The sequence below is a fragment of the Urocitellus parryii genome, chromosome 7 (assembly GCF_045843805.1).
Source record: "Urocitellus parryii isolate mUroPar1 chromosome 7, mUroPar1.hap1, whole genome shotgun sequence".
Taxonomy (NCBI): Eukaryota; Metazoa; Chordata; class Mammalia; order Rodentia; family Sciuridae; genus Urocitellus; species Urocitellus parryii.
In genome coordinates this window covers 179,089,721-179,103,593 of record NC_135537.1, presented here as the reverse complement: position 1 = coordinate 179,103,593, position 13,873 = coordinate 179,089,721, and the positions used below count along the sequence as shown (strand labels likewise).

General features: G+C 59.9%; 2 protein-coding genes across 3 annotated transcripts in view; one reads left to right on the top strand and one right to left on the bottom strand.

Moving 5' to 3' along the window:
• Positions 1-8,769, top strand: part of Ube2o (ubiquitin conjugating enzyme E2 O) — a 52,313-nt gene extending 43,544 nt beyond the window's left edge. The window contains exons 7-18 of one of the 2 annotated variants that reach the window (XM_077800608.1): positions 184-293; positions 434-509; positions 837-1,309; positions 1,714-1,868; positions 2,076-2,188; positions 2,278-2,406; positions 2,933-3,022; positions 3,799-4,495; positions 4,781-4,917; positions 6,200-6,403; positions 6,493-6,550; positions 6,660-8,769. In XM_077800608.1, the coding sequence (XP_077656734.1) occupies positions 184-293; positions 434-509; positions 837-1,309; positions 1,714-1,868; positions 2,076-2,188; positions 2,278-2,406; positions 2,933-3,022; positions 3,799-4,495; positions 4,781-4,917; positions 6,200-6,403; positions 6,493-6,550; positions 6,660-7,330 (2,913 nt within the window). In that variant the 3' untranslated portion in view covers positions 7,331-8,769. Of the gene's footprint in view, positions 1-183; positions 294-433; positions 585-836; positions 1,310-1,713; positions 1,869-2,075; positions 2,189-2,277; positions 2,407-2,932; positions 3,023-3,798; positions 4,496-4,780; positions 4,918-6,199; positions 6,404-6,492; positions 6,551-6,659 lie in introns of both variants that reach the window. The other variant, XM_026404797.2, reaches the window with a different exon arrangement.
• A 940-nt stretch (positions 8,770-9,709) lies between these two features.
• Sphk1 (sphingosine kinase 1) lies at positions 9,710-12,679 on the bottom strand. The gene is made up of 6 exons (XM_026404851.2): positions 12,356-12,679; positions 11,854-12,060; positions 11,374-11,526; positions 11,199-11,293; positions 11,002-11,117; positions 9,710-10,700 (listed from the first exon to the last, which is right to left on the bottom strand). The coding sequence occupies exons 1-6, from the start codon at positions 12,417-12,419 to the stop codon at positions 9,917-9,919; spliced, it is 1,419 nt and encodes a 472-aa protein (XP_026260636.2). The 5' UTR covers positions 12,420-12,679; the 3' UTR covers positions 9,710-9,916.
• Positions 12,680-13,873: the final 1,194 nt, after the last annotated feature.

Genomic DNA, 13,873 nt, shown 5'->3' with positions numbered 1-13,873 from the left:
AGTCCCTCTAGGTCCCCTACACAGGCCGAGGGACAGTGGCCCCTGACCAGCATGGGGTGCGACGGTGTGTCTTCATGTGGTGTTTTCCTACTCAGGATGTCCCGGGGACTCTGGGCAGCTGGGGGAAGAACGCACTGTTAGATCCTGCCCTGACAGTGGCCCTGTGCCACCTGCTGTCCTCAGGTGCAGGTTGTGGAGTTGAAAGTTACTTGGATTACCAAGAGTTTCTGCCCCGGAGGCACGGACAGCGTCAGCCCCCCACCTTCTGTCATCACTCAGGAAAACCTAGGCAGGTGAGTGCGCCCCAATCACTGGCCACCCCAAGGGCACCCCCTGGGCAAGCCCCTGGGCCCCAGCCACAGATGCAGGGGAGGGCAAAGAACACCCCTGGTCTCTCAGATATCCAGCCCAGCCCCTGCTTTCCTGCCCCCAGGGTGAAGCGTCTCGGATGCTTTGACCATGCTCAGCGGCAGCTTGGGGAGCGCTGTCTGTATGTCTTCCCAGCCAAGGTAGAGCCGGCCAAGATTGCCTGGGAATGTCCAGAAAAAAACTGCGCCCAGGGGGAGGGCTCTATGGCCAAGAAGGTATGTCCTTGGACTGAGGTTGGTGGGCATTTGAGGAACTGGCCTTGAGCCAATTCCATGGCCAGGAAGGATGGTCTGTGCTTTAGGCCTTGGGGGGAAGCCCTCAGGACCCTTGAGGGCCACTAGGCATGTATAGCTGTCATCCCTCAGGCAGCCTGGGGCCTGGCCAGCCCAGGCATCCCACAAGCCCAGGGCAGGGCCCAGCGCCTACTGCTCTCTACAGCACCAGTCCTCCCTGCTCTGCCCTTGCAGGTGAAGCGTCTGCTGAAGAAGCAGGTTGTGCGAATCATGTCATGCTCCCCGGACACCCAGTGTTCCAGGGACCATTCCATGGAGGACCCAGACAAGAAAGGGGACGCCAAAACCAAGAGCGAAACAGGGTCTGCTAGCCCCGAGGAGCCACCTGACGGGTCTGCTAGCCCAGTAGAGATGCAGGACGAGGGCTCAGAAGAGCCCCATGAGTCAGGCGAGGCACTGCCTCCCTTCCTGCTGAAGGAGGGTGGAGACAATGGGCTGCACTCAGCAGAGCAGGATGCAGATGATGAGGCTGCCGATGACACAGACGACACCAGCTCAGTGACCTCTTCTGCCAGCTCCACCACCTCCTCCCAGAGCGGCAGCGGCACAGGTCGCAAAAAGAGCATCCCCTTGTCCATCAAGAATCTAAAGCGAAAACACAAGAGGAAGAAGAATAAAATAACTCGTGACTTCAAGCCAGGGGACAGGTAAATTCACCCTAGCCCTCAGCATCCAGCCTGAGACCAAGCCCCAAGCCCCAGGGCCTCAGCTCCTGGGTGTACGGGAACACATAGGGTCTGTGAGCCTCCTAACAGCTCAGGGCGTCCACCCAAGATGACATGCTGTGCTCAGGGTGGTTCCTGGTGGACAGGGAAAGTGGGAATGGTCAGGAGCATGGAATAGTGGCAATGGCCCCACACCTGGTCTTCTGGGACTGCAACACTGGGGTATGGGTGAGTCCTGTGTCCACCAGGCACTCTCTCCTACCCACCTGGGGTTCAGAACTTGGAGCTCCAAGCCCCTTGGGGCAGGGAAGGGGCAGAAAGATTGCCCGCCCTTTCCCCAGAGATGCATTTGTGTGTGGTCTGGCTTATTTGCCTGCACCCGGCAGGGTGGCAGTGGAGGTGGTGACCACGATGACCTCTGCTGACGTGATGTGGCAGGATGGCTCCGTGGAGTGCAACATCCGCTCCAACGACCTCTTCCCAGTGCACCACCTGGACAACAATGAGTTCTGCCCTGGAGACTTTGTGGTGGACAAGCGAGGTAGTGCCAGCTGTGGGGTCAGCCAGCAGGCAGCTGCACACAGGGCCTCGGAGGGTGCTAGGAAGGGTGGGCATGGGGGCCTCAGGGTCATAGCTAAGCTGAGGTCAGCAGAGGCTGCCCTTTGAGGATGGGGGAGGCCTGGTTTTAGACACAGTGGCGGAAGGCACCAGGGATCCTTAGCTGGTTATGTCCCCTCTGGTTCCCTAGTCCAGAGTTGCCCGGATCCTGCAGTCTATGGCGTGGTGCAGTCTGGGGACCACATTGGCCGCACCTGTATGGTGAAGTGGTTCAAGCTGCGACCCAGTGGGGACGATGTGGAAGTGAGTGTGTGCGGCCCTGTTGCTTCCTTCAGGTGGGCTCCGGGGTTGACAGAGGGCCCCTGACTCAAAACAGCTGTCCTCTGCCACAGCTCATTGGAGAAGAGGAAGACGTGAGTGTTTATGACATTGCTGACCATCCTGACTTTCGGTTCCGCACAACTGACATCGTCATCCGCATTGGCAACACTGAGGATGGGGCTCCCCACACAGAGGATGAGGTATACTTCCAGGTTCAAGTTTTGGACTGCTGCTTCCTGCCTGTGTGTGGCTGCAGTCCCTGGTGTTGCCACCAGGTGGCTCCAGGAGATGTGACCTGAAAGGATTCCTGACCCTGTGTCACAAACTCCGTGAGCTCAGAGCCAGGTGCTTCATAACACAGGCGAGACTTGGGAGGTGGAGCATGGGCCAGACTTAAAGGAAGTTGTGGGAACATTGGATGGGTCATGGCAGGTTCCAGGCAGAACGGTGGGAGCAAAAGTGGAGGCAGGAAACCCCACACCAGGAAGGGAGAGAAGCCGAGAGAGGCCTGCCTGCTGCCATTTGGGAAGGAATCAGTGGGGGCTTGGAAGAGAATCAAGTGCTCGCTGCCAGGCAGAGGAGTAGGCCCTGGACAGTGAGAGGTGCCCCTGTTCTCAGTCCTCACAACCTCACCCATCCTCCCACTGCTGGAGCTCCTTCAGCATGCTCTGGCCCTTGCCCCTCCCAGAAGGCTGCCCTCCTAACTCTGTCCCCTTCGCCCAGCAGCCATCAGTGGGCCAGGTGGCGCGTGTGGACGTCAGCAGCAAGGTGGAGGTGGTGTGGGCTGACAACTCGAAGACCATTATCTTGCCCCAGGTGAGACGGCAAGACCTACCCTCTGAGCTCACGACTCTGGCCCACCTGTGGTCCTGAGAGTCTGCGACTGGCTCTCTCCAGTGTTTCCCCACCTAGCCCAGGTGAGGGGTGGAGGCCCTCCAGATCACCTGGTGCCTGTGGGTGGGTGCTCACAGACTCCAGGACTCTGCTGGACTCTCACTGTGCTGAGAAAGCCCACGCTCCTCCTCAGAAGAAATAAAGGCTTTAGCGGGTTCAGGAGATCTTTGACAGACAGGGAAGGGAAAGGAGATGAGCTGGCCCCAGTTCCAGCTCCTCTGCTGGGTGCTAAGTGCCAGGGAGGTTGCTGTTCCCGCACCCTACCTGGGCAGGCTGCACGGCTCCTCTGGCCCTCCCCTCCTAGCTCATCTTCCCAGCTCTGGAGCAGACCACAAAGGCCATCCTGCCCTCATGCAGCTGGCCTGAGCCTTTGCAGGAGGGACTGGGTTTGCTGAGGTTCCCTCTGGGCCCTCAACCATGGAGAGATGCTAGGAACTGCGAGCACAGAGGAGGAGAGGAGGTCAGTGTGGGCTGTCAGCTGGGCCTTTGGGTCCTACCGAGGGGCAGGGTGGGACAGGCCAAGGCCCCTCCCAGAGACCCGGGGACAGAAAGGCTCCAGCTACATAGGGAAGAGCAGAAAAGAGGGGGGAGAGTGGAATGGGGTCCCTCACAAGGCCTCACAGGGTCCATTGGCAATGAGGGGTGCCACCGCAGTGTGGGGAGCGCCCGTCTTACTGTGGCACTTCCCTCCTCCCCAGCACTTGTACAACATTGAATCCGAGATCGAGGAGTCAGACTACGATTCCGTGGAAGGCAGTACCAGTGGGGCGTCCTCAGATGAGTGGGAGGACGACAGTGACAGCTGGGAGACAGACAATGGGCTGGTGGAGGACGAGCACCCCAAGATAGAGGAGCCCCCCATCCCACCTGCTGAGCAGCCAGCCGCTCCTGAGGAGGACAAGGGGGTGGTGATCAGTGAAGAGGCAGCCACAGCTGCCATCCAGGGAGCTGTGGCCATGGCCGCCCCCATGGCGGGGCTGATGGAGAAGGCTGGCAAGGACGGTCCCCCGAAAAGCTTCCGGGAGCTAAAGGAAGCCATCAAGATCCTGGAGAGCCTCAAGAACATGACTGTGGAGCAGCTGCTGACCGGCTCCCCTACCTCCCCCACCGTGGAGCCCGAGAAGCCAACCCGGGAGAAGAAGTTTCTGGATGATATCAAGAAGCTACAGGAGAACCTTAAGAAGACCCTGGACAATGTGGCCATCGCAGAGGAGGAGAAGATGGAGGCCGCGCCTGACACAGAGCGCAAGGAGGACAAGCCTGAGGGGCAGTCACCAGTGAAGGCCGAGTGGCCTAGCGAGACCCCTGTGCTCTGTCAGCAATGTGGTGGCAAACCTGGTGTCACCTTCACCAGTGCCAAGGGCGAGGTCTTCTCAGTGCTGGAGTTTGCGCCCTGTGAGTCAGCCCTCCCCTGGCCTTCACCTTGGGCCTACCACAGGCCTCCCATTTGTGTTCAGACATCTGGAGGCCGGGTGGTCTGTCCCCTCCCAGCCACCACTTCTGCCATTCCTAGTGGTCACACTCCTGATGCCAGGAGCAAGTGGGAGGCACCTGGGCCAACCCGTCTGTCTTGGAGCACACCAGGCCACTCTCCCTCCAGGCCACACTGCCCGAGGCAGCGGCCAGGTGTGCAGCAGGAGGTGCCAGGCCTCCCCTGAGACTGTTCTCTTTCCCCTGCAGCAAATCACTCTTTTAAGAAAATTGAGTTCCAGCCTCCAGAAGCCAAGAAGTTTTTCAGCACTGTACGGAAAGAAATGGCGCTGCTGGCTACCTCCCTTCCCGATGGCATCATGGTCAAGACTTTCGAGGACAGAATGGCAAGTGGGCTAGCACGGGCTTGGCATGGGCCAGCACAGGTGGGCCATGTAGGCACTTAGTGCCCAGCCTTGGGTGCCAGCACCTCCAGGGCTACCCACCTTCTTTTACAGGGGAGGTGACAGCTCAGTCAGGTGAGCTCTGACACAGAGTCATCAGCCAGAGAGGTCTAGACCAGGTGGTTCATTCTTTCCTTCTTTCTTTAAAAAATTAGCTAGAAATTCATACAATTTCCTGAGTCTACTCTTCTTTCTGAAGACTCCGAATATTACAGAAAAGCTAAAGTTGCCAGGGACCAGTCCTCACCTCCTTTCCCCCAGGTCCTAGGCCTTTCCTACTCCTGGAGGTTGAACCTCAGCCAATCTCCCACAACCTCTTTTGAACATGTGTAATTCTTGTGCATTGCCACTGTAAACAGTGTCTGGTACGACATGTTCACACAGAGTGGTGCGTCCTAAAGCCCCGGAGCCAGGTCCCTTCTCTTAGCCCGTGATTCTTGGGATTGACCCCGTGGTTCAGCTGACCCAGCATGTGCCTTCTGTTCTATGCCTTCCGTGCCTTACTTCTGCTCCTGGACGGCCCTGGCATTTGAGTCCTGTTGAGAGACTTGTAAGGACTGGGCCTCCACCATGAGCCAGGCACTGTGCTAGACACTGACTGTGAGTCGGAGGCCCCAGCTTGCCCCAGCTTGCGCCCTGTCCTAGACCAGAAGGGCCATAGAACAAAGGAGCAGGGAGCTGAAGAGTTAGAAGGAGGAGCCCTGTTCACACAGGCCCATGCTGGCCGGCAGCAGCGGAGCAAGGCTCGGTGCGACTTGAGATTTTAGTAACACTTTTATTGTTCCTGAGTTTAGGTAAAATTCCTTTAGAAAATTCCAGTCTCAGCTCTGCTAAGGGAATAAGGGAGCACTAGTTGGTGGTGCTTTTCCCAAATCTCAGAAGCTGGCAGGGTGCACAGATCAGATTGTGCCTGAGAGGATCCCGTTACTCCAGTTAGGGGACCTCACCCTCTCTGCCTTCCTGCTCCTCACTCACCCACATCATGGACCTGGGCAGTTGATACACACACACACCCTCAGGATTTGGCACCTAGCTTCTGTGGGGTCTCCCAGCATTTACTCTGGAGTTCAGACCCATCCTCTTGGAAATGAGACCCCCACCCCAGGGCATGTGCCTGCACAGCTGGAGTGCTGCTCCTCCCTGGATCTGCACGTGGCCCTGGAGGAGGGAAGCCAGAGCCTCTGTGCCAACCTTGGCCCTCCCTCCCTCCCTCCCTCCCTCCTAGGACCTCTTCTCAGCCCTAATCAAGGGCCCCACCCGAACCCCCTATGAGGATGGCCTCTACCTGTTTGACATTCAGCTCCCCAACATCTACCCAGCCGTGCCCCCCCACTTCTGCTACCTCTCCCAGTGCAGTGGACGCCTGAACCCCAACCTGTACGACAATGGGAAGGTGTGTGTCAGCCTCCTGGGCACCTGGATTGGAAAGGTGAGTGCTGTGCCGGCATCCCAGTGGAGGTGCAGGGAGAATGGGAGCAGGTGTCGGAGACAGACTCCATGGTGCTGTGTGTGTTTCAGGGGACAGAGAGGTGGACGAGCAAATCCAGTCTTCTCCAGGTGCTCATCTCCATTCAAGGTGCGGTTGGGCTGGGCAGTGGACAGGGAGTGGTGGAAGGTGGCCCACTGGCCCGCTCCTTGCGGGTAGTGGCCAGGCTTGGCCTGATGGGTGACCCTGCCCACTGCAGGTCTGATCCTGGTGAATGAGCCATACTACAACGAAGCTGGCTTCGACAGTGACCGGGGCCTGCAGGAAGGCTACGAGAACAGCCGCTGCTACAACGAGATGGCGCTGATCCGGGTGGTGCAGTCTATGACCCAGCTGGTGCGACGGCCCCCGGAGGTCTTTGAGCAGGAGATCCGGCAGCACTTCAGCACTGGTGGCTGGCGGCTTGTGAACCGCATGGAGTCCTGGCTAGAAACCCATGCCCTGCTGGAGAGGGCCCAGGCACTGCCCAATGGCATCCCCAAGGACAGTGGCTCTCCAGAACCTCCTGCTGCAGCTGAGCTCTCAGACTCCGGCCGTGAAGAACCTGAGGATTCTGGGCTGGCCCCTGGAGAGGCCTCCCAGGGCTCAGACTCGGAGGGCGGTGCCCAGTGCCCTGCCTCAACTAGCAGGGACCACACAGACCAGGTTTCGGAGACAGCGCCTGACGCATCAGTGCCACCCAGCGTCAAACCAAAGAAGCGGAGGAAGAGCTACCGGAGCTTCTTGCCTGAGAAGAGTGGCTACCCTGACATCGGCTTCCCGCTCTTCCCACTCTCTAAGGGTTTCATCAAGAGCATCCGGGGCGTCCTGGCGCAGTTCCGGGCCGCCCTGCTGGAGGCAGGCATGCCCGAGCACACGGAGGACAAGTAGCCACCAGCCCCAAGGAAGGAGCATCACCATGGGAGAGCCAGCTGCTGCCTGCTCACTCCCTCCCCTGGAACCTCCCCTCCTGGCCCCCGTGTGAGCCCCTCAACCCTCCGCTCCCCAAGGCAAGTTTGATGCTGAGTGTAAGGAGTGCCCCAAAACGCTGCGTTTCTGTTCTGAAGCGATACATGGGCAGGTCCCCTGTGGCAAGGAAATCGGGACCTTGTTGCGATTTTCCACATATTGCCCAGGCAGAATGTCTCCCTTCTCAGGTCAGAGGCGGGGTGTTCCAGGGCCAGGGGACCCTGCAGCGGGGCAGGAGAGTGGATGTGCCTTGCATGAAGTGTGGGCTGCTCCTGCAATGTCCCCGGTCCCTTTCAACCTCTTCAATTGGACTGTAGCCTCCCCATGTCCCAGACCCTCCTCCTGCTGCCACCGCCACTGGATATGCCCCTCGTCCCCTAGCGTTGACACCATCCCACAGGAACTGAAGCGCTGTTGCTGACTCCCAGCCCGGCCCGTTGGCCACATAAGAGCCTTTAGGCCTGTTGAACTTGCTCTCTAAGAGAGGTTGGGACAGGCTAGGTTCAGGGTGATGCCTGGGAGAGGAGGTGGCCTCATGCACCAACATGGAGTTGAGGACAGGGAGCTGGTGGAGAACAAAGAGCTGTAGGTGCCTTGTGCTTCCTGTCTGTGGCTGGTGGGGGCACCAGCAGCTCAGGCCCAGGTCCACCTGTGGGGACTGCAGTGACACCTGCTGGCCTTCCAACCTCACGCCAGTGAGCGGGCAGGAGCTGCAGGGCAGGTGCGGGGCCTCGCCCCATCTGGTGGCAGGAGCCTCTCTGGGATGAGATCTAGGCCTCCGTCAGCCCCCACTTAGAAACTCTGCAGGCGCAGTCCAGAGGGAGGAGGGAGGCAGCAGCAGCGCTCAGTCCCCTCCTGCGACGGGCCCAGAGGTTTACAAGTTTTCTAAGCTTTTGATAATGTGAAGCTCCAGGTTCAGAGGATGCTGTTGAGCACATTGCAGCTATGTAATTTCTGGTGTATGTATGTAATATTTAAGGTTGGAAAAATAAATCTCAAAAGCAAAAGATATTAACTCTTATTAGAAAAAAAAGACAAAAAAAAAAAGCCAAAGCATGATGCGTCTTGTCAGCCTTAAGTGGGCTCCACGCCTGTGCTGTGAGGACCACCCAGGCAGCAGAGCCATGGGAATGGCGGAGCTGGGCCACACTCAGGCACTCACTGGTGTCTTCAGAACATCAAGTGTCTGGTGGGGCTGCAGCTCCCGGTGGAGTTGTGTGGAGATGTGAATGCCCACTGCTTACAATATCTGTATAAAGTGCTGTGTGATTAAACTTTTTTTTTTACTTGCATTTTTTTTTGTTTGTTTGTTTGGCTCATTAACAAGACAAGGTGACACCATTAAACCTGCCTCTGCCATTCATCTGAGCTCTGTTGCCTTTCTTCCTCACGGGCCAGTGTCCCTCACACGCTACCTCCCTGGAAGGGAAGGCTGTGGCAGCAGGTCCTGGCTCCCTCTGCCCAAAGGCCCTTGGCCTCTCCAGTGGTAGGAGCCACAGCTGGGAGGCGGGGCCTGTTCAGTGGGGCTTCCTCCTGCCTTGGAGCTGGGCTCTGTACCTGGCCTGTGTGGTGTTCCTCAAGAGCCAGTTCTCAGCAGCAGTGTCTGCCTCTGAGCAGCTGTGGTCCCCAACAGCCTCCAGCTGGCCCTTTCAGCTCCTTCCAGTTCTGGGAGAGCTGACATCACAGCATCTGGTGGCAGGCAGGTGTCATTCTCCTGGGCTGCAAGCCAAAATGGTTGCCCAGCTGAGAGATTGGTATCTGCTCCTCCCTGCTTCTTCCCTTTAACCCCCACCCAGCACTCCTGTAGGAGGACCAGTGGGGAAGGGCAGAGGCTGCTGAATAAGGCTGGGCGCTGAGCCCCTCCGGGGTGCCTTGTGTCTTGTTCCCTGGAGTTTCCCCCATGCCTTCAACAAGAGCTTTTCCTTTCCTGTGAAACCCACAAAAGGGTCCAGCCACATTTGCTGACCAGCTGCTTGTGTGGCCCACAGTCAAGAGGCTGGAGCTAGGAGTCTCCATCTTCCCAGTTGTGAGGTCAGGTGATCTGCAAGCTCTGAGGCTGAGGGTGGTCTATTGTGTGCCCATCGCCAAGGTGGCCGTGCCATGTGCTATCCAATCCAGGGATTGCCATTAGGCATCGTTAACATTAAATTACGTAGCCTTGGGCGGAGCAAGACCCCATTCCCTCCCTGTCCCCAGGACAGGACTAGCAGGCTAAGAATGTCACTTTTATTTGAATTTGATTCATGGGACAAGGCTTCCAGAATAAACAGAAATACCTTCCACAGACAACTGGCCCAGCCAGCAGGGCTCCTGCCTATGGCCTTGTTCTGACCTGTGGTGGGTAGAGCCTGAACTTCCCAAAGCCTAGCTTCTACCACCTTCCTACCTTTTTCCAGAGGAGGCCCCATCACCCCCAGAAGCTGTGGAGAGGTCCCCTGTCCTGGGGGAAGGACAGGGTCCCAAGCTCAGCCTACACGCAGCAGACAAAGGCACAGCAAGCCCGTGGGGTCATAAAGGCTCTTCTGGAGGTGGCATCTGCTGGGGTTCCTGGCTGGGTGGGGGACCCCTGCAGCCACCACTGACCATCCAGAAGTAGTCTGGGTGCACTTGGCCCTGCACAGCCTCACTGACCATCAACTCCCCATCCACAGCAAACACACCCCTCCCATCCTTAGGCTCCAGGCGGAAGGCAACCACAGGCACATGCACCAAGTAGGGACACTCATACTCCATGTGCTTGCCCTTCTCCATGGCCAGGAAGAGGCGCAGCAGCATGGTCCTGGACACCCCTGCTCTCACATAGAACAGATGCATGACACCAGCTGCACAGCGGCCCATGGGTGCAGCAAACATCTCACTGCCCAGGTGGGTGTGCAGCAGCGCCAGCACCAGTACAAAGTCCTGATGGGGCACCACGGTCCAGTGAGAGGGCACTGGCTCCTCCAGGGGAACAAGGTGTGCGTCCACAGGGCCCTGCTGCATTAGAGCAGGGGAGGTGGGCATCTTAGAAACAGCACTTCCTGCGGGGAGATAGGCCAGTTGCCCCCGGTAGGTGCGCAGGGCTGCCAGGCGCAGGAAGGTCCCCAGAGTGAAGCGCATCTCCCCCAAGCGCCGGTACTTCTCACTTTCCAGGTCCACATCAGCAATGAAGCCCCAGGCCAGGCTGAGCACAGAGAAGAGGCGCAGCCCCGAGGCGGTGTGCAAAGACAGCAGGTTCATAGGTGACAGGAGCCGTTGGCACAGCAGCTGCGTGCAGTTGGTCAGGAGGTCCTCATTAGTCACCTGCTCATAGCTGCAGGGGAAAGGGTCTGATGGGGCAGGGGAGGAACCCCGTGCATCCTTCCCTTCCTCCTCCCTTTTGCCTGCAGGCACAGCAACACACACTCCCTAGAGAGTTAGCAGGGGCAGTGACAGAGAACAGGTGAATGCAGCCAGCTTGGCCCACCAGGAGCAGGCCCCAGAACTGACAGCCAGCCTGGAGGGATAAAGGTGAAGTGGACGTTACTCCTGTATATGGGAACTTAGAAAAGAAAACCTGGCAGAAGTGGGCACCCCGGGGGAAATGGAGGCCCACTCTGGCCCTGGGCTCTCACCCAGCGTAGTGGTTCAAGGAAGCTGCCAGAGCGTTGCCAGAGCCTGCTGGGAGGCTACACAAGGGTTTCTGGATGGCCGTCTCCCAGTCTGGGCGCTCCATGAGTCCATTCACCACCTGTTGGCATGAGGGCTCAGCCCTGGAAGCCCCACCCCACCCATGCCCCCACCCCCGGCCAGCCTCTGGTGCAGGCCTCACCTCATGCATCAGCCCATCCCCAGACATGACCACCAGAGCATCCCAGCGGCCCAGCTCCTCCGCCCGCACCAGTTCCCGCGCGTGGTTCCTCCTTTCTGTAGGAGACATGCAGTTCTCAGGGCTGGTTCTGGCAGGGGATGCTGCCCGAGTCTCGGCGGGTGTAAAGGAGACTCACCAGTGAGCATCAGAGTGAAGGAGACTTCGGCCTCGGCAAGAAGGGGCTGCACGAGGCTCTGGAAGAGCTGCAGGGCCTTGCCCTTGCCGCCGCGCGGGTTCAGCAGCACCAACACACGGCAAGGCCGGGGGAGCAGGCTCCGGGGGCCACTCGCTACAAAAACAAACCTGAGAAAGCCGCGCCCCCAACCGGCCACTAGGGGGCCGAGAAGAGCAACAAGGGCAGTGGGGTGGAAACGCAGCGCCAGCAATACCCGGGTACTTAACCCAATAGAGCCCAACCAGAGGACACGACCTCCCGAGGGGAATTCTGGGGTGGGGCGCGCTGCCCCGATCCCCCTTTTCTTGGCTCAGGCCCGGTAGGCTTCCAGTCTCCAGGGGGAAAGTATTTCTCTCCAGAGTCCCCAGATCCTCTCTTTCGGAGTTCCAATATTTCTAGCGAGGGAGAGAACCCTACAGCTCTTCCCAGACTCCCACAAACCTGGATCCATAGCCTCGACCTGCGGCTCCCGCTGCCAGGGGGTCCCCAGCGTTGTTGCGGCGCTGCCCTCGGTGACCGCGGCTCGTGCTTTCAGCTCCTTATCGGTGCTGCCCAGGAGGGCGTCGCGAGGTTGGCTGTGGGGCTCGCCCTCCCCGCCCGGAGCCGGGGCTGTGGGGGTAACCGCGTCATTCCCTGCAGCGGCCAGATCTGCGGGACAAGAGGAGGCAGCGCTGGAGGAGTCCAGGGCAGCAGCTCCTGGTGCGGGAGGCGGCGCCCAGCCAGATGCCGGGACCACGCACCAGGAGTGGCGCGCTTCTGAATCGCCATAAGCCCGTGGGGACCTAGCTTTCTGGAAGGACGTCCGGTGTCTCCAAGCAACCGAGTCCCCAACCCGTCGAAACGAAGGGTCTCTTCCCCAGGACATTCCTCTTTGGGGCTTTGGGTTCCGGCCCGAGGGATGAGTCAGAGCCCCATGGCTCTCTCTGTCGGACCAGCTCCTCACCCTGTCGGGCTGCCAGGGAGAGGGGAGTCCAGTTGCGCAAAAATCCCAGAACTTGAGCGGACATCGCGAGGCACAAAGTATGGAGCGAAGATCCCAGTCCCAGACAGCCCGGTCCTCGCGTCCCCGGCCCCGAGAAGCTGGGGCCGTGGCACACCTCCAAGAGCCCTGCTCCGCCTGGATGCTCGCTGCGTTGGTGGGAGCAGCGTTCGTAGCGCGAGAGCCGAGCCAGAGTTGAGCCAACAGTTGCCGCCCGCCCTACCGGAGCGCAAGTGGGCACAGGACCTCGCGGTGCGTGGCCCAGTTCCCCAGGGCCCCGCGAGGGCGGGCCGCCCAGGAGCCACCAGCCACGGGAGGGCAGGGCGGGCGGCCCTACCCAGTCGGTCTGGTTTGCTGGCAAGGCGAAAACGCCGTTCCCTATAGTGGCCTGGGGCGGAACGAGGCTCGTTCCAGGCTCAGCCCCGCATCTGAGTGACAACTGAAGCGCCGGGCTGGCACAGACTCCCGGGTCTCGCTGCCTCTGGCCTCAAACTTTTCGCTCAACTTCACTGCGAGGCGCCGCGGCGTGGGGAGGGCTCTCTGTTTGGGCGCCGGCCTAACCACGCCCCTCGTTGCTTCAGCTAGCGGAGGTGGAACTGGAGCTCGATGTGGACCCGGGCCCTGAACCCTGGCCTCACCACGCCACCCCCAGCACGGTCCGCGCCCACCGCCACACGCAGGTTCTCGACAGAGTCTTGGGATGCGGATGCTCGCTCCCGCCGCTCATAGTAGGTGGCGCCGCCGAGGGACTGGAGGAGCATTCGGCGAGGCGCGGACACAGCGTCCCCGGCGCGTGAAGGTGAGCTCGCCGCACAAGCCGAGGTGCAAGCCCCGCGCGAATACGTCTGGGTGCCCAGAGTTTGAGTGGGCACCGGGGGCGTGTGATCTTGAGCTCTGGGAAGACCCTAGACTGCGCCTGGACACCGCGATTTCGCAGCCCCCAGCGCTACCGGCAGACCTATCCTCGCTGCTCGAAGCCAGGATGCCGTGACTCCTTCGCACGCCCACCCGGAATTCGAAGTCCCGGACCCCGCCTGGCGCCCATTCTCCCGAGCTGGGATAGCTCACCAGCCACTCGCGGGCTTTCTCTTTCTTCCTCCCCGGGTCTCCCGCGGAGGGCTATTTTTAACTTCCTGACTGCCGCTGGGCCACACACCCACAACGAACCCAAAGCAGCCGGGCGCGCCGTCCCGAGCAGATCTGGACTGGCCCTGGGGCTCCGCGTCGGAGTACGCGAACGGGAGGAGGGAGCTTGGTCAGCAACCCCCAAAGTTGGAACCTTTCCCTGGGAACACCATCAAGGCTCACCTGGGCCAGAGAAGCTGTCCGCAGCTAGCAGTCCAGGTCCGCGTTCCTCGCCTGCTGGAGAGGAGTCAGTCCAGCAGCGTGGAAGGCCTAGGGGTCCAGATCGGGACCGAGAGGCAAGCTCGGAGGGCGTGGCCCCGCCGCCCCCGCCCCTCCCGCTGGCTCCGCGCGAAGACG

Excerpts from the sequence above, each read along its gene's own strand:
- Sphk1 (XM_026404851.2), bottom strand. The coding sequence starts at position 12,419 with ATGTCCGCTCAAGTTCTGGGATTTTTGCGCAACTGGACTCCCCTCTCC. Across the intron at positions 11,527-11,853 it reads GGTCGAGGCTATGGATCCAG|CGAGTGGCCCCCGGAGCCTG; the intron begins GTTTGTGGGAGT and ends TTGTTTTTGTAG. Across the intron at positions 11,294-11,373 it reads CTTCACTCTGATGCTCACTG|AAAGGAGGAACCACGCGCGG; the intron begins GTGAGTCTCCTT and ends TGTCTCCTACAG.